General features: G+C 40.3%; 1 protein-coding gene across 1 annotated transcript in view; it reads right to left on the bottom strand.

Moving 5' to 3' along the window:
• The window catches only part of txnrd3 (thioredoxin reductase 3), a 65,946-nt gene that overhangs the window by 35,164 nt on the left and 6,921 nt on the right, over positions 1 to 23,861 (bottom strand). The window contains exons 2-8 of the mRNA XM_080218629.1: positions 22,943 to 23,003; positions 18,632 to 18,741; positions 14,871 to 14,975; positions 11,383 to 11,455; positions 7,930 to 8,049; positions 7,026 to 7,168; positions 774 to 889 (exon numbers count right to left, since the gene is read on the bottom strand). Of these exons, the coding sequence (XP_080074755.1) occupies positions 774 to 889; positions 7,026 to 7,168; positions 7,930 to 8,049; positions 11,383 to 11,455; positions 14,871 to 14,975; positions 18,632 to 18,741; positions 22,943 to 23,003 (728 nt within the window). The remainder of the gene's footprint in view (positions 1 to 773; positions 890 to 7,025; positions 7,169 to 7,929; positions 8,050 to 11,382; positions 11,456 to 14,870; positions 14,976 to 18,631; positions 18,742 to 22,942; positions 23,004 to 23,861) is intronic.

A 23,861-nucleotide genomic window follows, 5' to 3' on the forward strand; every position in this document is an offset into this window, starting at 1 on the left:
AACCTGCGTTTTTCCAGTGTCCTGACCTCGTATCCAGAGGTTTCCCCTCCAGAGAAGTTAAACTGATTGGCCTGTAGCTGCTGGGCTAATCTTTTACTCTTTTTTGAGCAAGGGAGGATAATCTTTGCAATTCTTCAATCCTCTGGAATTACCCAGACTGTAAGGAGACTGAAAAACTTATGGTCAGTGCCTCTGCAATTTCCAATTCGCTTCCCTCAGTATCCTTGGGTGCATCTCATCCAGTCCTGGTGTCTTATCAATCTTAAGTGCAGACACCTACCCAGTTCCTCCTCCTCATCAATTGTAAACAGTCCTGTGCCTTTTTCACCATGGCCTAAGTAGCACCCTCTTCCTTGGTAAAGGGGGGTGTAAAGAATTCATTTAATACATCAGCCATGTCTTCTGCATCCATGTGTAAATCCCTTTTCGGTCTCTAATTGGCTCTCCTACTTCTTTCACCACACATTTACTTAAATGCTTATAGAAGACTTTGGGATTCCCTTTTATGTTAACTGCCTGTAACTTTTCATATTCCCTTAGCATACAGCTCAGCACAGATGCAAGGTCAAATCTGGGACTTTACTCTTTACAGCTCTACAACAGAGCAGCTGGTGCCTTTACCCATTAAGTTGTCAAGTCCACTAATGGCACGTCACTTGAACCAATACAAAGTTTAAAATGTCATCTTCTCCACCCTCACAGCTATATTAAATACAGGTGAAACTACAAACGCTAAAGCTGCAAGTTCTTATCCACTGAGGAAGGAAACATACCTGGTAATGCAATAATCCTTATCTCCTGGTATACTTAAATAACGAGGTCTTTCACCTGTTGCGATAATGAATTTTTCTCCTGTGTGAAAGGTCACTTTACCCCGCTTGCTGGTTGCCTTTGGGTGGGAAAAAGACAAAACCTTTTAAAGCATGGTGCTCTATTCACAAAACTGCTCAAATTCAAAGCAGCATACAGAAAAATTCACTTGGAAGTATATAGCGCATCATAAAAACATCAAGAAACTGAACAAAGAGGATTTAATCTATTCCTCCCACATTGTGCTATTAAAATCCAGCTAACCAGGGGTGTATTTTTCCTCATTAATTATTAGTAACATTAGTGCGAGTACTGAATAAAAGGGAAACCTGCTATATACTCTTGTCAAAGTTAAAATTAACAAGAAAAGCTCTTAAACGCTCTATTAATCAGCACTTTGTTCCTTGTCTATGATTTCCCTGCTGCGAAACCCTGAAACATATTGCTATTGCAAGTTCTCATCCCTTCTTTATTGCATGCATCACACCATCTAACCAAGAGTGACTAGAGATGTGTAGATTGGCCTTGTATTTTTACATTAATGGTTAGGATGCATGACTTGCAGGCAAAGCTAGCATTCTTTTCCCATTCCTAATTGCTCTCAAAGTGATGTTGGTGAGCCACATCCATGAGATGCTGTAGTACGTACATTAGTTTCTTACATCTGTGTTGATATAACTGTGCCTTGCCATAACTAGTACAATGTCACTATACTCATCCATTACACCCTAATCCGTCATTATGGTGCTGTCACAAGGACTTTATGCAGTCAAATATAATGCCAGGACAACGATCTTGACACATCCTAGTTCTGTTGCATCTGGAATACGTACATCAATACCTGGCAGCAATAAAATTAGTAAGCAATTCACAATGTACGCATTAAGAATATTGTGTTAAAAGCAAGTCATGACTTGCATTTTCTACTAACTTTACTAGCATTTAAATGGATTAAGGGATGCAGGTACATAACATGCATTTTCAGAAGATATTTTCTTGATAGAAAATTTCAGGCATCAGTGTAAAAGGAAATCTAGAAGGACAGTTAGAAAACAAAGTCTGAGTAAATGATTATTGCACTGACTGAATGAGACACAGTAGTAGAGCACTCCGTAAGTCAATATCAGATTTCCCTTTATTCTCTGTACATGTAAACGATTTGGACTTTAGTTCAAGAAGCAGATTCTGGGAAAGCGGTTACTGATCAATAAGGAAGCTCAGTAAATGAAGAGGTTTAAAAGTTCAGAAAGACAATGATTAGTCGAATGGGTAGACATGTACCAGATATAAATCGATCCAAGTGTGAGGTTACTTTTTAGGGAGAAAAACAAGAAAATAGGAAGTTTAGGGAAACAAACTCCTCACATTTATGCCAAGTTTGGAAAATTGTTTGGGGTCTAGTCTCTGACTTCATAATATACCTTGGGGTTGCGGTCTGGGATTCTAACAGAACACAAATGGATTTATGAAAGGGGAATCATGTTTAACAAATCTCTTGGAAGTTTCTTGAGGATGTTAGCTGTAGTATGGATGGAGAACCAGGGGCATGATGTACTTGGATTTTCAGTTTTTTGATAAAGTCCCACACAAAAGGTTAGTAAACAAAATTAGAATACACAAGATTCAGTGTTATATGCTGGCAAGAATTAAGAATTGGTTAGCAGAGTTGGAATAAATAGGTCATTCTCAGGATGGCAAGCTGTTACTACTGGAATACCATGCGGGTCAGTGCTGGGCCACAGCTGCTCACAATCTATATAAAGTGATCTGGATACAGGAGCAAAATGCAATATTTCTGCATTCGCTGATGACGAAATCAGGTGGGAACGTAGGATGTGAGGATGATGCAAGAAGGCTTCAAAGGGAGTTGGACAGGCAAGTGAGGGGCAAGAACATGGCACATGTGTGAAATTATCCATTTCAGTAGAAAAAACAGAAAGACAGAGTATTTAAACGGTGTGAGGTTGGAAAGTGTTGATGTTGAAAGGACCTGGGTTCCTTTGCTCATCAGTTAATAAAGTTAGCGTGCAGATACAACACGCAATTAGGAGGGCAAATGGTATTTTGGCCTTTATCTCAAGGGGATTTCAGTGCAGGGGTAAAGATGTCTTGCTGCAATTGTACACAGCCTTGGTAAAACCTCACCTGGAGTATTATGCACAGTTTTGATATCCTTATCCAAGAATATAATTACTGTAAAGGGAGAGCAAGGAGGTTAACTAGACTAATCCCTGTGATAGCAGGATTATCTTATGAGAGGAGATAGAGGAAACTGAATCTGTATGCTTGAGAGTTTTGAAGAGTGACCGTTGATTTCATTGAAACTGTGACAGGGTACATATGGCTAGAATGTTTCCCCTAGCTGAAGCATTTAGAACCAGGGCCACAGACTCAGGCTTAGGGGGTTTAGGAATAAGATAGAGGAATTTCCTCAGTCATGGGTCATAATTTCCTATCCAAGGACTGTGGAAGTATCATCACCGAGCATATTCAAGACAGAAAATGATAGTTTTTTAGTTACTAATGACATCAAGGAATATGAAGAAAGTGGAGTAAAATAGTATTGAGGTAGATGATCAGCCATGGTCAGTTTGAATGGCAAAGCAGGTATGATTAGTTGAATGGTCTAGTCCTGCTCCTAGGAATAGGAAAACACTGTCTCCCAGATGGGAATCATCAATTTAGAATTATTTAAATGAGACACATCAAAATTAAATTTCTTTGCAAACAAGGGACTTGCTGGAGCATGGAATGTTTTACCACAGGAAGTGCTTATGACATCTTCTTTAAAAAGGAAAAATGGATAACTGTGAAGCAGAAGACGACAACACTGTGGAGAAACAATGCAATAAAAAGTCTGACAACACCAGGTTTTAGTCCAACCTATTTATTTGATAATAATCAAATAATCAGTAATCTCTAAACTGTCTGTGCTTTATATGCTCTGTCTGAGGCCAGAACTCTCCATTCACCTGACGAAGTGAGTATATTATCAAATAAATAGGTTGGACTAAAACCTGGTGTTGTCAGACTTTTTACTGTGTTTATGCCAGTCCAACGCCGGCATACCCACATCATGAGAAACAATGCAGCAGCTTTGGATTGACCTAGCAAAGAGGCAGCGTGAAGTCAAACACACTGCTTCTGTGCTATTAACTTCCATAATCACAAAAAGTAATTTGAACATGCTCAAATTTTGTTTCCCGATAGAATCTGTATACCAACACTCTGAATAAGTTCAATGAGCCGACTTGACAGGCACAATAATTAAAGGAATATTTCATTCTAAATGACCAGCATGCATTATTCAAATCTCTTTTTAAAGTTAGATGTTTGATTTGCAGTCATATAAAGATAAATGATCTAGCCATATATCCAACAGAATGACTTCCAATTCAAATAAGAGGGTACCCCGCGTCAAATTAGAATTAACGCTTCAGAAAAATGGTCATGTTACAAGGCAGCTACTGATGCATTAAAATCTTGCATACACAAACACATGGCTTTTCATAGAATCCCTACAGTGCAACGAGAAACATTGCAATCCTTCGACTCTGCACCAAATCTCTGACAGAGCAATTTACCTAGGCTCGCCCCCTGCCCTACCCCATGACCTCACACAATTATCCCACTAACCTACACATTTTTGGACATTAAGGGCAATTTACATGGTCAATCCACCTGACCTGCACATCTTTAAACTATGGGAGGAAATCAGAGCACTTGGAGGTAACCCACGCAGACTTGGGGAGGACACGTAAACTCCACTCAAACAGTCCCCAGGGTCGGAATCAAACCTGGGTCCCTTACACTGTGAAGCGGTAGTGTTAACCACCACCATGCTGCCCCCAATACATCAACTGCTATAAAACAATCTCAAGCTTCCATCTTACAAGTTAATTTCGCTGCTGTTTGGAGTTGGAGTTCAGATAAAGTTTGAACTGTGACTGGATTGGACAAGAAAACAATTGTACTCCTCATGTTCCAAAGCACTGTACAGTCAATGGAAAAAGATTCATGTTGTTGAGGCTTTTATTTGTCAGGACAATTCACAAGAATAGCAAACGTAAAGGGAACAACTGATATACAGTGTGAAAAGAGTGCTGATTGGCTGGCAAGCGGTAGAGGTATTGCAATTGGGAAGGCATCAATTAATTAGAACATAAGAAATAGGAGCAGGAGTAGGCCATCTAGCCCTTCGAGCCTGCCCCGCCATTCAATAAGATCATGGCTGATCTGTCGTGGCTCAGTTCCACATTCCCGCCCTCTCCCCATAACCCTTAATCCCCTCGCTTATCAAAAACCCATCAACCCGCGTCTTAAAAATATTTAGCGAGGTAGCCTCCACCACTTCAACGGGCAGAGAATTCCAGAGATTCACCACCCTTTGAGTGAAGAAGTTCCTCCTCAACTCCGTTCTAAACCGCCCCCCCTTTATCTTGAGGCTGTGCCCCCCTAGTCCTACTATCCTTTCTGAGTGGGAAGAGTCTCTCCACCTCTATCCTATCCATCCCATTCATCATCTTATACGTCTCATAAGAACATAAGAAATAGGAGCAGGAGTAGGCCATCTGGCCCTTCGAGCCTGCCCCGCCATTCAATAAGATCATGGCTGATCTGTCGTGGCTCAGTTCCACTTTCCCGCCCTCTCCCCATAACCCTTAATCCCCTCTCTTATCAAAAACCCATCAACCCGCTTCTTAAAAATATTTAGCGAGGCAGCCTCCACCACTTCAACGGGCAGAGAATTCCAGATATTCACCACCCTTTGAGTGAAGAAGTTCCTCCTCAACTCCGTTCTAAACCGCCCCCCCTTTATCTTGAGGCTGTGCCCCCAGTCCTACTGTCTTTTTTGAGCGGGAAGAGTCTCTCCACCTCTATCCTATCCATCCCATTCATCATCTTATACGTCTCAATGAGATCTCCCCTCATTCTTCTAAACTCTAACGAGTACAAGCCTAGTTTATTCAGCCTCTCCTCATAGCTCAACCCCCTCAACTCCGGTATCAGCCTAGTAAACCTCCTCTGCACTCCCTCCAAGGCCAAAATATCCTTGCGCAGGTGCGGCGCCCAAAACTGCACACAGTACTCCAGCTGCGGCCTCACCAATGCCCTATACAGCTGCAGCAAGACCTCCCTACTTTTATATTCAATCCCCCTCGCTATGAAGGCCAGCATCCCATTCGCCTTCCTGACCACCTGCTGCACCTGCAGGCTGGGTTTTTGCGACTCATGCACAAGGACCCCGAGGTCCCTCTGCACCGTCGCCTGCTGCAGTCTCAATGAGATCTCCCCTCATTCTTGTAAACTCTAACGAGTACAAGCCTAATTTATTCAGCCTCTCCTCATAGCTCAACCCCCTCAACTCCGGCATCAGCCTAGTAAACCTCCTCTGCACTCCCTCCAAGGCCAAAATATCCTTGCGTAAGTACGGCGCCCAAAACTGCACACAGTACTCCAGCTGCGGCCTCGCCAATGCCCTATACAGCCACAGCAAGACCTCCCTACTTTTATATTCACAACTGATGGTTAATTGCCAAGCGCTGTCTCAATTTAAACCATGCTGGTTGCCTCTCGTTGATTAAGGAATCGCCGAATCGCCCTGGGGGAGCTCAGCATTAAAACAACTTTTAAAGAGCAAAACTAACATGGAAAGGTTTTCAGGCAGAAACCAACAACCTACAATCTATTCACTTTTGTAAAACCTTGCAACACACCCATCCATCAGTCCAACCCCAACATCCGAAAGACATGTCTCAAATATTTTACAAAACAGCAATGAGATCTCTCAAGAGAAACAGCAAATCTTACCAGTCCTACATATTCTCATCTAGAAGATGCATTATGTTAATCATAACAGAAAAATCATATGCATTTAGTTAACAGGGTGTAATCATTGTAGTGTGTAAATCAATCTCAGCACCTAAACAAATTCCATATCTTGCAATTTACTGGAGTCAAACATCTGTTGTGCTATTAAGGCACATGATGATCATAAATTGTAAACAAAGGGACCCAACCATTTTAAGGACTTTCCCACTGTATTGATTATCCTCTAGTCTATTATGTGGAGAATCTAGCTTTCAAAGTCCAAAATATTCATGCTGCTTTCCAAAAAATTACAGTGCTGTTTGAGGGGCAAGGGGAATGTGACAGATAACACCAATTCTAGAAAACCAAAGTAATATTACAAATAAAAGCTTGTCACTACATACCTTTATCTTATGTAGGTCCACGAACTCTGCATAGCTGTTGTTGTAAACTACTTTCTTGTCCCGTAATGCCACCCTGTAGCCCCAATTCAGAGAGCCAATGTAATTCTGGATGGCTTCTTTCATCTTGCCCCAGTTGTGGTTAACTAATTCATACAAAACAAGAATCCTTTGATAATGTAGATTTGTAACAGCTTCATGCAGAATCTTGAGATTTATTGCTGACAACAAAGGCTTTCATTATTGGAAATCTCTCAAAAGTTATCAAACGTTCCAAATGAAATAAAATAGGAAAAACAGCAGCAAATTCTAACCGCCATATATTTGTCTACAACTAGCATGGCGTCTGAATCTTTTTTGGGCTTTGACAGTCAAGTTTAGTATGAAAAGGCAGAAAGATGTAAATGAAAATAAAGGGACACAAGACCAGGATAAGTAAAGGCAATTTGGGCCATTTGTCCGAGTCGAGGACAAATGTCAACTGGCAGGGCTGAATGGCTCATGTTGCTTCAACTGAAATCAGCAATGGCTGCGTGGAGGGCAAGGAGGAAGAGTTGATTATTTTTAAATTGTTGGCTGTTGACAATGCAGTCATCTCTATTACACATCTCCCTTTTACAATCAATTTGCTAACTCAGAGGCTACTGAGTCAACTAGCAACTTTGGGATTGGAGTCACACGCAGAACAGGTAAAGATAGCAGGTTTCCTTCCCTGAAGGTCATTAATGAACCAGTTGGATTTTCATATCCAACAGCTGTTGGTGATTAGTCTGCTGCCATCCCAGTTATAGATTCATTTCATTCAACTTTACCACCATACCAACTATTTACTTACCTCCCCGTTGTGTTAATTATGCACCGAATCTATTATGTGGAGAATCCAGCTTTCAAAACAGCTCAGTCTTACCTTTCTCACCAAACTCCCATCCAAATTTACGAGAATCTGAGAGGCCCTCGCCCAGGAGAGCAGCCTGATGCATCAGTTTCTTTGGAATGCAGCCAACATTTACACAAGTACCTCCAAGTCCTGAAAACAATAAGAGGTGGAGGAGAAACTGATTAAAACAGTCAATTACAGATGTTTTTATAAAATAATTATCTTTTGAAATCTATTGTTCAGGTCTGTATGGTACAGCATATATTCTGGGTTCAATGCCCATCACGAAGAGTGGCTCAATTGCACCATTACTGACAGTCTTGAAGAATATACCTACCAGACCGGGCAGCAGAAAGTGTGGGGGAACCAAGAGGGAAAAACCTACTTCAACATCATCCTCATCAATCTATCTGCCATGAGTGCATCTGACAAAGACAATACTGACTGGAGCAACCACCACACAGCCCTTCTGAAAACAATTTTCCAGCTTTATACTGAGGATATCTTCCCTCCGAACACCATTCAAACTGGAATAAATGAAAATTAATCCAGCAATTCAAACTAGGCATCTATGGAGGTGTAATGGATCATCACCAACAGATCATGTACTAAAATCTGTAACCTTATAGCTCAGTATACCACTTATACTATCATTACAATAAGCCAAGAGATTCAATGAGGAGTGCACACCAGGAACAGAACAAGGCAAATCTAAAATAACAGGTCAACCTGGTGAAACTACAAAGGACTGAGTGTATGCTAAACAGTGAAAACAGCATGCTGGAGCAATCCAGATCAGATCCAAGCATGCTGTTCTGCCACATTCTGTCATCAATGGTGGTGGACAATCAAACAACTAACCAGAAGGGCAGTTCCACAAATAATGATGGCAGAATCTGGCACGTCCATGCAAAAAAAAAACTAAAGACAAGCATTTGCTCCAATCTTCAGCTGGAAATGCCAAGTGAATGATCCTTCTAGGCCTCCTCTTGAAGTCCCCAGCATCACAAATACCACTCTTCAGCCAATTTGAATCACTCTATGTCATATATCAAGAAATGGCTAAATGCATTGGATACTGCAACGGTTATGGATCCAGACAACATTCCGGATATCAAATACTTGTAATGAATATCTATGCCCCTAGGCAAGCTGTTCCTCTATAATATTGACATCAACCTGGCAATGTGGAAAATTGCCCGTGCAGATCTTGTCTAGAAAAGGCAGGACTAATGTCCTATCCATCTACTCTCCATCATTAGCAAAGCGACGGAAGGAGTCATCAATAACGCTACCAAGCGGCACTTGTTTAGCAATAACCTGCTCACTGAAGCTCAAATTTACCTTCTACCAATGTGACAACACATGGCTGTGAAAGCTGAACCACAAATAAGAATGATGAGGCTCAAGTGAGAGCATTTGAAATGGAAGGACTCAGAGGATATTACGTTGTGTCATGGACAATCAAGCAGACAAACGAGTGGGTGCTCAAGAAAGCTGGTGTTAAGAGGAATTTGTCTCAGGCAAAGATAGAAATGATGCAAACAGGAATGGAAAAAGACGTAATGTAAAGCAAAACACCTGGAAACCATGCACAAGGAAGAGCCAAGATGGTACAGGTGGATAATATCAGGACAAGGAATGGCCTCTATATGGGACTGGCAGTGGAGAAAGATTGTTCATTGTCTGGCCAACTCTCTGAACAAGGACAGATGAAAGGCAAGATAAGCTCATTCAGCTCCAGACCACATCACAACAAACCAAATTTAAGTGCTGAGGTGAGGGTGACTGTGCTGAACATCAAGGCAGAACTTGACAGTGTTTGAAAAGTTAAAGTAAATGGGAATTAGGGGTAAACTCTTCTGGTTGGAGTCATAACCAAAACAAAAGATAACCAATGGTGATCATGGAAGCCAATCGTTTCAATTCCACGACATTCATGAATAGTCCCTCATGCTGGTATCCTAATCCCTGTGATCTTCAGCTACTCAATAGCTGTCTTCCCATCACAATGTCAGAAGTGGGGATGCTCACTGATAATTGCAAATAATCAGTACCATTCACAATTCCTCAAATACTGATGCAGTCCATGCTCACATGCAGCAAGACTAGACAACACAGACTTCGGCAGATGACTGGCAAGTAACATTTAAACAAGTACTGGGAAATTACCATCTCCAGTGAGAGAAACTAACCATTTCCCCTTGACATTCAACGATTGCACAACAACAACAACTTGTAAAGCACCTTCAATAGTATCTTTCAAATTAAAACTGAATCCCCGTGAGCATGCATACCATTGACCAGAAAATTACTGGCCAGCCACAAATACTCTGGCTAATATGCAGGACAGAGACTGGGAATTTTGCAGTGAATAAATCACATCCTTACTCTCCAAAGTCTATCATCATCTGCCAGACATAGTGAGATGTTTGAAAGAATATCTCCACTTGCCTGGATAATTAACAGTCAAAAAGTTCAACATCATTCAGGACAAAAAACCTGCTTGATCATTTCCCCACCCACCATGTTAAGCAGTCACTTCTTCCACCACCAACATACAGCGACAGCACAATGCACCATCCATACGGTACACTGCCAAGCCTCTTTCAGCAGCACCTTCCAAACCCATACCTCAACCTAGAAGGACAATGGCAGCAGATGCAAGGAACACCACCACCTGCAAGTTTCCTTCCATTCCACATACCATCCTGACTTGGAACTATATTGCCATTTCTTCACTTCCCAGAACTCCTTTCCTAACATATTGTGGGTGTACTTACAAACGGACTGCAGTTCACCTCAAAGGCGATTAAAAAAATTGCCCAATTCTAAAGTTTATTTATTAGTCACAAGTAAGGCTTACATTAACACTACAATGAAGTTACTCTGAAATTCCACTAGTTGCCTCACTCTGGCACCTGTTCAGGTCAATGCACCTAACCAGCATGTCTTTCAGACTGTGGGAGGAAACCTATGCAGACACAGGAAGAACGTGCAAACTCCAGACAGGCAGTGACCCAAGTCGGGATCGAACCTGGGTCCCTGGTGCTGCAAAGCAGCAGTAATAACAACCATGCCATCCACATCCCAAAAGTCAACAATAAAAAACCCACAGATTTCAAGTACGAAACATTCAGATTCTTCTTGCTTTCCATGACTCCTGCCAATAATCTCAATCAAAAATCAATATCAAACTTTGTGATGAGTTAAAGCTGTATGACAAGAATTCCATGCTTGTATTCTCAGAATGAAATGAACAGCCATCATGTAGGATTCAATGGGGAACATTTCAATGCCATAGTTTTAAGTAAGACTAAACCCAAGTTTAAGGTGTGGAAATGCAGCAAAATGAGAATCTTAAGATTAATGAACAGCCTGGTTAGGTAGTGAAAGTTATCTGTAACTGGTGATTATACGCAAGTGCATGTTGAAGTGTCTCAAAAAAAAAAGCTCAAATCATGACAGGCAAAAAAAACCTACCCCACGTAGTTCCCAAAGGTGTGGGCACAACATAGTCAAGCACCAAGACTTTTCTTCCAAGATTTGCTGCTTCCTGTAAACAGTAATGACAGATTTTATTTATTTTTTAGCCAAAAATATTCCATTCTATACAAAAGTCAATTCAGTCAAATTAACACAACCTCCATAAAATTGCCAAGTCAGGCAGAGAATAGGGTTAAAAGCTGCAGTTAATAAATATCTACAAGTTTAAGACATTCCTGTTAAATAAACAGAATGCTGGTAACTGTCAAACAAATTTTACTCACAACAAGTGAATGGAGCTGGTTCAGGGTAGTACTACATGACTCCTAAACTTTGGCATTGAATTTGTTTTTCTCCCCGTACACCTCAGCAGAAAACTATACTTTTTATGCAAGCTGCCAATAAAAACTATTCACTCTTGCAAAATAGTCTTAAGACATTTGATCCAACATTGTACTAGATTACACAGTGCCAGTCTATTCTCCATCCTGAAAGGCAATTTTCTTTAATTCATTCTTGGGATGCAAGTTTTGGTGGATAACTCAGCATATATTGCCCACTCCTGATTGCCTTCTTTAACTGATGCTGTACATAGGTACACCAACAATGCTGTTAGGGAAGGAGTTCCAGGTATTTTGACCCAGCAGTGAAGAAATTGCAATACATTTTGAAGATGTTGTGGTGACTGGCTTGGAGGGGAGCCAGCAGAGATTTCTCTCCATGAATCCCATTGACTCTAGGTATGCTCAGACTCCTTGATGACACATTTAGTGAAATGCTGCCTTGATGTCAAGGATAATCACTCTCACCTCACCTATGGTGTTCAGCTCATAAAAACCACATTCACAGGTTCTCCTCAGTCAATTCTACTTGTTACATCCTCAAAAAAATTTGACTAGATTAATCAAGCACGATTTCCCTTTTGTAAATCCATGCTGACTTTATCTGATTATGTCACTGCCTTCCAAATGCTGAGTTATGAAATCCTTGAAAATAGACTTCAGCAACGTCCCCAGTACTGATGTTAGGCTCATTGGTCTCTGTTTCCTGTTTACACTCTACCTCCCTTTTTGAATAGTGGGCTTACATTAGCTATCCTCCAGCTCCTCACTAAAATGTGTTTCTCTCAGCACTTCTGGTGCATTATTCATGTCTTCCTTTGTGAAGACTGAAGAGAAGTGTAAATTTAATTCCACAGCCGATTCTTTATTCCCCACACAATGAACCCGTTTGTTCCATATTATTATTCCATAAATCTTTAGAATTCTCTTTTTAGAGCACACAAGCACAGGAACCACTTGATTTAAAAAGGTTGTGCAGAGTGACATCCTTAACTGCTGTTCCAAATTACCAAGCCAGACAAGATATCCAAACATACAATTCACCATACCACTGAGAAGATATTTTCAAGGTACCATTAACCATTGCCTGCCTGTTTTTAAGGAAAGATATATCATTGGAGGCAAAGGACATTTACTAGAATGATCCCAGGTATAAACAGGTTGGGTCTGTACTCTTTGGAGTTCAGAAGACAGAGATTATACGATTCAAACATTTGGGATTCTTTGAGACAGATGTTACAAAGATCATGGAATCATAGAATCTCTACACTGCAGGAGGCCATTTGGCCCATCAAGCCTGCACCAACAACAATCCCATCAAGGCCCCATACTAGTAACGCCATGCATTTACCCTAATAATCCCCCTAAAACTGAGGGGCAATTTCCCATGACCAAACAACCTAACTTGCACATCTTTGGACTGTGGGAGGAAACCAGAGCACCTGGAAGAAACCCATGCAGCCATGGGGAGAATGTGCAAACTCAACACAGACAATCATCTGTGGCTGGAATTGAACCCAGATCCTTGGCGTTGTGGGGCAACAGTGCTAACCACCTGCCATCGTACCACCCTATTTCCAGTCATGGGAGAGTGTAGCACCAAGCTATTTAAGGTGAATTTGAGGAAGAATTTCTTCTCTAAGTGTGGTGAATCCTTGGAATTCTTTACTTCAGGAAGCTGTGAAGGCGGGGTCCTTAAATATTTTCAAGGCTGAGATGATAGGTTTTTAAATCAGTACCAGTACAGGAATGAAGGGTTACAGAAATTATGCAAGGAAGTGAAAAGTGTTTAGATCAGCCATGATTTTATTAAATGTTGAAGCAGGCTTGAAGGGCTGAATGGCTACAGTTCTGATTTCTTACGGCCTTTAGAACCTTGCCATGCTTCAACATACTGTGACTAAAATAGAAAGTATTTAGTTTCTTTAACGTACTAAAATGTCCCAAAGCATGTTACAAGCATATAACAAAATCTGACATAGGCACATCTCACGGGATAATGGAACTGTCCAAAAACCAGATTAGTGGAGGACAGAGGTGCAGGAAGGTAAAGCATTTTAGGAAGGAAATTATGCAGCTTTAGGGCACAGGCAGCTGAAGGCACAGTCACCAATGATAAACCAATAAAAAACATCAGGAATGCAGAAAAGGATATAATTGGGAGATGTTACACAATGGAGCAATTTGAAAACAATGATGGGAACTTTTAAAAATTGAGGTATTTCTAACCCAGGAACCAATATAGATCAGAAAGCACACAATTCGGTGAGAGCTAGGATACATACAGCAGTTTTGTATGAGCTCAAATTAATGAACAATGCAAGAGAGAAGCTGGCCAGGAGAACATTCAAACAGTTGTACTAGAGGGAACAAACATGGATGAAGGATTTTGCAAATGAGCCATAGCAGAGACAGAGACAGGCAATTTCATGGAGTGGAAATAGATAATTTTATGATGGAAGACTGGCTGTTGATTTCTTTGCTGGTCAAAAATATAGAATTAAAAATAGTAACTGCCAGCTGTTAGCATAAGCAATCGAGAATATACATTTCAGTCTCGTATTCTGATGATATTGTCATACATCTTGGTTCAGTGGTAGCACTAAGCACTCAGGCAAGTTTAAATCCCACTCAGAACCAAGTACTAAGGAAATAATGCACTGTTGGAGATGTGGTCTTTTGGATGAGATGTTAAACTGAGACCAGCCACGCTGAGATGGGCAGGTAAGATCCTACAGCAAAGCTAAATATTGTAAATTCTGTATATCTGAAACAAAGTCAGAAAATGTTGGCATTAAGCTTGGTAACAAACCTCTGAAGAAAAAGCCAACAATTCAGAATAATCTGTCATCACTATCAGCCTGTACACGGCGCAGAAAGGGTGCATCCATTTGCAAGATGCATAAAGTGTACTTAGGAGTGATCAGGGACAATCAAACTTAAGATCAAGTAGCATAAATTCAAAAACTCAAATAAAGTACGGCAACAATTGGAAAGCATGGGCTGGAACACAAAGCAACCTCTGCCAAGTTTAACAAGTAATGTACTCTAATTATAATAACTCTGTAGATAGGTGCGATCTGGTTCTATTGTTCTGTATTTCCTTTCACCATCTGTATAAAAGCAAGCCACGTACACCATTACCTTTGAAGCTGCAAGTCCTCCAGATCCACCACCTATAACTATGAGATCATAGTCATACAGTTCACCTCCCTCCAAAAGCTTCTTCAACAAGCCATCTTCATGAGCCTGCAGGAAAAACACAATTACTGACACATATTTCACATGGTTTAGTTTGCTTAAAAATTCCACTACAACATCATTAAACAATAGAGGGAAAGAATCAAAGACAGACTAATATAAACTAATACTAATATAAAGATCATACTTGCACAATGGTGGAGTGGGCTGTTCACTAGCTTGATTTCTGGGGTAATAGGTTTGTCTTTGCGGGAAAGTTAAGCAAGTTGAGCGTATACTCATTGGAGTTTCAGGGAATAAGAAGTGATCTTATTGAACATAAGATTGAGAGGATTTTGCAATACATGCCAAGAAGGTGTTTCATTCTGTGAGGGAATCTAAAACTCAGAGGCACAGTTTCAAAACAATGGGCCTCTAATTTAAGATGGAAGATGGTGGGGGAGGGGTTGTAGGAATTTCTTAGAATCATAAAATCCTATAGTGCAGGAGGTGGCCATTCGGCCCATCGAGTCTGCATCAACTACAATCCCATCCAGGCCCCAACTCCATGCATTTACCCTAGCTAGTCCCCCTGACACTAAGGGGCAATCTAGTGTGGACAATCTACCTAACCTGCACATCTTCAGACTGTGGGAGGAAACTGTAGTTTCTTTTTCCCACAATCCTTGACTCTTATAGATTAGCTTTCACCAAATTGTGAGCAATGGGAGGAATAACTTTAGTGAAAGTCCAAAAGGGGAAGAAGCTAAAAGATAATATTTAAATAGGTGGGAAATTGGTAATGAATGGAGCAATTAAAAGATAGAAGCAAAGAGAAGATAGACATCTGCAAAGGTTACATGGGCTGGTTGCCTTGAGGTTCACTGATTTTTTTTTCCCTGAGGTGTAGACAGATTGGGCGGTGAACATTGTAATTGAGTGAATCTGCTTTTCCGTTCTCCAAATTGCACAACCACAAGCTGGGTTAATGGAACAAAAATTAAAGAAGTTTTAATCTTGCGAGGCATGACTATGCTTTTCTCATTCTTGAGGCCTCAAGGGGAGAGAAAACACTTTATATAATGGACGACATTGAGTATGCTGACTGAGGAAAACCATTTTATCTCAATTTATATTGACATTCCAAGGTTGTGATAACTGATGTCAATTTTTCAGAACTGAGATTGTGTTGCTTCCTGGCAATGTGCAAACTGGTTCTAATGCTGATATTGTTTGGCAACTTCATTGGCAGCGATGGATCCTGCACTTGAGCTCCACTATTTCTGACGTGCATTACATATTATAGAGTAGTGGCCTAACTGGTAAACGATGCATTTTGTATCTGCTTATGTTTGAATAAAATATAGGGGAATTTCGCAGTAACTTCATAAGCTTTATTGTGACTAATAAATAAACTTTAACTTCAACTTTTAACTTTATTTTTAGTTCCAAGCCTTGAATTTCTGGAGACAAAAACTGATTGTATTATCATATTACCATGAAAAATGGTAGCCAAGGTAGGTAGAGGGTACTTAATGCAATTATACTTGCACCTGGGAAGAAGAATCCACTTCAGGTTACTCCAGCAACCTATTACACAGATATGAACCTTCTTAAAATGAAGTTAAATTTTAAAATGTGTTTTGTTATTATTTTATGATGAGACACAATTTTGTCACTGTCCTCCGCAACTTGATATCTTTCTGGTTTGAGGGAGAAAAAGCAGAGGTAACTTGATGAAAAATTTTAAAACAAATAGGCAGATGTCTGGGAAATAGTTTTTCCCCATTCCCCGAAGAGTGCAAAAAAACAGACACTGCAGCATTTTGCATTTGGCTGTCTGTCAATCTGCAAATGATTTGATGACAAGCACTATCTCCACTTCTGTGGTAAATTTGGGATTAATTAATTAAAAATCCTTCTGTTATTGTTGGGGAAGCATAACAAACAGAAGCAGCAGTAGGCTATTTGGCCCCTTGAGTGCTTTGCCATTCAATATCATAACTGATCTGATTGTGGCCTTAACTCCACTTTTCTTCTTTTCCCCACAATCCTTGACTCCCTTATAGATCAGCCTTCATTACAAGAACGGAAAGCTATTATTGAAATTAATGTTTCACACTTTCATTCTGCCAGAGAGAAAAACACTCAAGTCAGAACTATGCCCTAAAACAGACCAACAACAAACACATTACAACCAAAATCATCAAGATCATGTTCATCAGTAATTTTTCCATCACAGTATTAACCTCAAAGGACAAAGCTCTGTCTGATGTCAATCTATATAGAAACCAGCTTTCAATATCCTAGACTTATGCTCAATTTGTAGATTTAAGTCTCAACAGCAAGACATGATGAATCAGCATTTCTGCCACAGGTTAAAGAAAGAAAAGGGCAGGGTTCCTACTCTTAGGTGCCCAACCCATCACCTCTCCTGGCGTACAGGGATCAGGCTGAAAGAGGCAGTAAAAAGGAGTAAAGACCAGCTATAATTATCCCATTATGGATTTCTGTCACAGATGAGCTACAGACACTCCTAAACAGAAAAGCAAAGTAAGTTTAACTATATCCTCAATCCTACCAATTTCAAAATGTTTGGACAATGGGAAAGGAGGAAGTCAAATAAAGTAATGCAAAACCTCCCTGCTTAACTTATTCTGTAAGCACTGCATAGGTCAGCAATCTACACGAATTGATGAGCACCACAGGCATGTCAGATCCTGTAGCATTTGTCAAAACATGTAACTTTGCAATAAAGACCAAAAGAGTAAATGCTAGAAAATCTCAGCAGGTCTGGCAGCATCTGTAAGTAGAGAAGAGCTGACGTTTCGAATCCAGATGACCTTTTGTCAAAGCTAAAAGGCATAGAAGGTATATATTTATACTATAGGTTGAAGAAATTAAAGATGTCATAGCCACAAAAACAAGGGGAAAGGCTAAGAGGTGCTAATGGCAGTCCAATAGAGAATAGAAGGTGCAAATAGCCAAACGGTAGATAAGAAATCAGAGAGTAAACTGGACATGGAAACAAAGGTGGAGAAAAGGTAAGAAAGGGGGGAAAAAAATAGAGGGAAGATTTGATTTATCACTGTCACATGTATTCAGAGTGAAGAGTACTGTTTCTTACACGCTATATAGACAAAGCATACCATTCACACAGAAGGAAAGGAGAGTGCGCAGAATGCAGTGTTACAATCATAGCTAAGGTGTAGAGAAAGATCAACTTAATGCAAGGAAGGTCCATTCAAAAGTCTGTTGAATTCAATGTTGAGACCAGAAGGTATAACGTGCCTAGCCAGAAGAAGAGATGCTGTTCCTGCGGTTTGTGTCGAGCTTGCAATAAACACCTTGGAAACAGAGCTGCTGGCTGTTTGCTTTTCCTAACCCGTACAGAGCCCAGTTATACACCCCAAAACACAGCATCAGGGGCTATTAGTTAATTGAGTATAGACAAGAAAACTCAAACTTTCTTAGTCTATATCACCATGCATCTACCAAGAAAGTTCAAATAGCCATTTAAAATGAACGTCAAGCCAAACATAATTCAGGCCATGGCTTCTGAAAACAGAAGTTGAAATGCATTCATAAATAATAAGTAATAAAGCAGAAATAATAAATACATAACAGAGCTAGGCAAGTGCAAAGTTATTTCCTTTAAAAATTTAAAGCTTTATGGAATTTTATTAGCAGTCAGGTGTACTCATTTTCACCAAAAACCTCATTACCTGCATGGTTTTGTCACATCCACCCACGTGAGCTTTGTTTACAAATACACTGGGAACAGTCTTCTGACCGGTCATTTCGTGTAACACATTCTGCATATTACTTCCCTCTTCTGTGAAAAAAGAAGCCACAGGCAAAAATTCCAACTTTGTATCATAATAACAAGATGGCCAAACATATTCTACAATCTCAACTTGTAGTACACAACGTTAGTGTGTTGTGGTGAAATGCTCCAATTTGGTCAGCAGCTGAATTTAAAAAGTGGCTAGAGAATGCTTCTTAAACACAGATAATGCAAAAGTAGATAAAGCACTATATAAACTGACTTGCACCAAATAAACATGACTTGCTATTTACTTAAATCATACATAGTGTAGGGAACCATATATATTACGATCAGTGATGCAATCAAATACGTCTTAGAAAGAGTGGGGAAGTAAACTGGTGAAATGTGCACACACATTTAATTAATAACTGTGAAGTGATGCATCTTGAAATAGAGAGGCAATATAATCTAAATTTTACTATTTTAAGGACAGTAAAGTAAGGAAGGTACGGAAGCTTATGGGATACTTGGCTTTGCAAACCAGGTCATCAAATACAAAAACAACCCATGCAAAACTTTCACAAATTATTGGTTACAACACTAAACACTACAGGAAGCATGTCAAGGTCTTTGAAGACAGACAAGAGGTAAAGATGAATGACTTCACTCATGTAGAAAGATTGGAAAAGCTGCAACTTTTCTTTTTGGAGCAGGACAAAGAGATAACAGATATTCAAAAATTGAGGGGTTTTGATTGAGGAAGATAAAGTGGAAACTATTTCCTGTGACAAATGGGTCAGTAACCAGAGATTATAATTTAAAATACTGGTAAGAGAACGGGATGGAAATGAGAAACGTTACCACGCAGAGGGTTAAGATCTGTAACACACTACCTGAAGGGGCTGTGGATGCACATTCAAAAACATTAAGGAATAGTTTCCAGAGATATGGTGGAAATTTTAGTATGGGGCTAAATTGGAGAGCTCTTTCGAAGAGCCTACATAGTAGGTTCTCAGAAGGTCACTAGTGCTTAGAGTTCTCTTTCTCAGTGGTCAGTAAATGTACTTAAGGCTGAGTTAAGACAGATTTTTGATTGACAAGGGAGTCAAATGGTATGGGGGTCAGGCAGGAAAGCAGAGTGAAGACCATTTCACAGCAGCCATGAATTTATTAAATGACTGCAAATGCTTGAGAGGCCTGCTGTTCCTCCTGTTCTCAAGTTTTCAAATTTGAGGTATTGGGCTGGTGTTCAATTGTTTTAAAGCAATTCCCTGTTCTACACAGCATCATGTGGCTATCGAGGATGCAGTCTGAAATTGTTTAAAACAATCACAGGAGCTAATTTTGGCTCATTTAGTCTGCTAATTATCCACTCTCTATCATGGAACCTTTTATCTCATTGCATGTGGAGCCTTACTGTGCACAAATATCACATTTCAAAATATTGCAAACAGTGATTATCTAACAGTGTAATTAGCTGCAAAGTATTTTGGGACATCTGGATGACTTAAATGCACTTTTTTCTTTCTAAATACACCTCCTGTTTGACAAACTGTCATTGGTGAGATATTAAGAGAAATACAACTGAATTGGCCCACATACCTGTGTAAAGGTCAACTGCACAGTAGAATTCACACCCGATTTCCGGCTTTAAAAAATAATTTTCATACAGGGTAGCATGGTGGCACAGTGGTTAGCACTACTGTCTTTCAGCACCAGAGACCCAGGTTTGATTCCCAGCTTGGGTCACTGTCAGTGTGGAGTTTGCATTTTCTCCCCGTCTGCGTAGGTTTCCTCTGAGCGTTCCAGTTTCCTCCCACAGTCCAAAGATATCGGATCAGATCATGGATTGGCCATGATAAATTGCCCTTTAGTGTCAAGGACACTAGCTATAGTAAATGCGTGGGGCTGAGTGTAGGGCCTGGGTGGGATTGTGGTCAGTGCAAACTCGATGGGCCAAATGGCCATCTTCTACACTGTAAGATTCTATAAGATAAAAATGAAAAATGCCGAATACATTCAGCTGAAGCAACATTTTGGAGACAATAGACTTAATGTTTCAGATGAATAGGCGTGGGAGATACTGAAATGGCATGGATGCTGCTTCCCCTATTATTTGCTGACTCATTTGAAATCTGTGTTTTGAGTGCTAAGAGCCTGTTTCAGTTGAAAATTAGCCGCTCGACAAGACTACCCACCAAGTCTGCACTGACCACAATCCCACCCATGTCCTATCCCTACAGCCCCATGCATTTACTCTAGCTTGTCCCCTTGACACTAAGGGGCAATTTATCATGGCCAATCCACCTAATCCGCATATCTTTGGACTGTGGGAGGAAACCGGAGCATCCGGAGGAAATGTCAACCCCTGAACCAAAAAGTTAAAAAATTGATCTCAAAATCCAACTTCTACATGGGTACATAAACAAATTTGCTTTGCTGTGTAAACTATCAAATTCAGTCAAATGTGCAAGTCTCTCCAACTTTTATCAAAAACAAAGTAGGTAATCACTCCATAGCTCAGACCTCTGCACTACATAGCCAACTCAATTGCTGTAAAAAGTTTTAATTCTGCACTGTTTGCAATTCAAAGACCATGTAGATTTGCAATGGTTTGCTTGAAACTTTTATGAGTGAAGTATATTTTTGGAAAAAAGGTGGTTCGGGAAAGGCCACACTGTAAGGCCTTTTAATAGAGGCAGACCGAGGGCCCGGGAACTGCAGAACACTCTCGACCTGCGCAACTGTGTGCCAATCTGAGAAATAACGGCACACAGTAATTTTTGAGGCATGTGTATAGTTTTCAGGTTTGAAATGTTATAAGAACATAAGAACATAAGAAATAGGAGCAGGAGTAGGCCATCTAGCCCTTCGAGCCTGCCCCGCCATTCAATAAGATCATGGCTGATCTGTCATGGCTCAGTTCCACTTTCCCACCCTCTCCCCATAACCCTTAATCCCCTCTCTTATCAAGAACCCATCAACCCGCTTCTTAAAAATATTTAGCGAGGCAGCCTCCACCACTTCAACGGGCAGAGAATTCCAGAGATTCACCACCCTTTGAGTGAAGAAGTTCCTCCTCTGTAAAAAGGTTTAATTCTGCACTGTAGGCAACGCAAAGGCATGTAGATTTGCAATGGTTTATTTGAAATTTTTATGAATAAAGTATATTTTTGGAAAAAAAATTGCTGTAATTCTCCCATCTTGGATCAAGTCCCATGGCAGGGGCAGGAATGGGGAGCGTTTCCCATTGTGGACGCACCATACCATCCAGCCCCCAACCTCATTAACTATGTGTCCAGAATACACTGATTAACAGTACACTGACAGACCCAACTTCTGCACTTCTCATTGTTCCAGACATGTTCTGGACTATTGCATTTTACCACTGTCATGCTGGTGAACCGGATGTGGGTGGAAGATTCCAGTTGGGTCTTTATTTGCATCCCAATACAATACAAATCAGTTTCAAGCTGGTCTCCAGTGTTTCCCAATCTGCACCAGAAGAGCCCATGGGAAAGTTACGTTGGCATGAAACCAATTTTTTTGATTCCCGGCTCCGCTGAACTCTGCCAGCAGGACCACAAGAGAATTCCACCAAACATTTCAAATGAGAGGATCTTTCTCAAAATATTCCCAAATTTAAATGGGTAAACTTTTTTTTTTAGCTTAGTAATTTGTGAGTTGGACTGCACTACCTGTTACTATGAATCTCCATCCATCACTCTTTCAAAGAGAACTGGACAGAAACATGAAGGGAAAGGATAGTGGGGCAATGGTGAAAAAGCAGGGAAATGACCTCCTCTGCTGCAACAATGATTCTAAGCTTGTTATCTTGTTCTATGCTATACAGCCTTTGCTGACAAGGAAACTAGGTCAGTAAAGTTATTTCAGGTCCATGCTTGGGGGCAACTAATTTAATTTGACACTTCAGATCTAAAAGTATTGGGTGTCTACTGGCTTAACAATGTGCACAATTCACCTTAAACTAAATAAGGTTCCCAGCCTTGATCGCTATTTGGTGTCCCATGCTGAAAAGCAAACGTTTCTAAAACTCTATTATGGACTGTGGTCATAACAGCCATTTGCAAAACAAGTTTGGATTGTAAGTTGAATATTTTTCCCTTGCTCTGCATGACTCTGCACTTTTTCTTTTCATTTGGAAGGTCAAGTGTACACTGATAACAAGCAGGCAGCATGTTAAATATTAAATGATATCTTACAGCGAAAGATAAACAGTTACTGACAAAACATAAAAGAATGTTACCTAGTAAATCAAGTTCCACAACATGAATATCAACATCCAAGGCACTGAACAGCTCCTTAACCTATATAAAACAAAATACATTACAAAAAGAAACCACTGCTATAAACTATTATTTCCACATTCATTACATGTTTGAAATACTACAAAGTACAACATTCAACACAAATAAATTTAGATAAACGATGGGTTTATATATTATTCTTCCATCCTGAAAGTATGAACTCTCGCTGGGATATGCTTCCACAGGCAGTGCTCCAGAACCTCAACCCTGAGAGGTCTGTTTGTGCAATCGCAGAAATGAAGACAGTCCATTTTGTACTGGGCTGCATCACAGCCAAGTGGACGTTACCAGCATCTGAGTTACATTTTCCAGGAGTAATAGCTGTCAGGACAGAGGTTCTTGGACAATTATTTTCACTCCGGACCAAAAACAAGAGGCCAGGTTTAGTGTATGTCTGCCCTGCTGAGATCAGCAAAATCAGAACAGAACAGTAATAAATCCTAGGTCTTCATATTCCAGTGTTACTTCAAAATGATTAAATTAAAATCTTAATTATGTGGTTAACTGCTGATAGCAACAAAAATACAGATGTAACGAAGAAAGGAAACAGGTTACACCAATGATTCTATTAGAAAGATTTAGACATTTGATGGTGAAAAGCAAAGGGTAATGATGGAAGGATGCTTGTCGGGCTGGAGATCTGCGACTAGTGGTGTGCCTCAGGGGTCAGTGCTGGGCCCATTGCTGTTTGTTATCTATATCAACAATTTGGATGAGAACGTACAAGGCATGATTACCAAATTTGCAAATGACACTAAAATAGGTGGTAATGTAGACAGTGAGGAAGGTTATCAAAAATTGCAGCAGGATCTTGATCAGCTGGGGAAGTGGGCCAAGAAATGGCAAGTGGAGTTTGAT

The sequence above is a fragment of the Carcharhinus amblyrhynchos genome, chromosome 3 (assembly GCF_965287045.1).
Source record: "Carcharhinus amblyrhynchos chromosome 3, sCarAmb.v2.hapA, whole genome shotgun sequence".
Classification (NCBI taxonomy): Eukaryota; Metazoa; Chordata; class Chondrichthyes; order Carcharhiniformes; family Carcharhinidae; genus Carcharhinus; species Carcharhinus amblyrhynchos.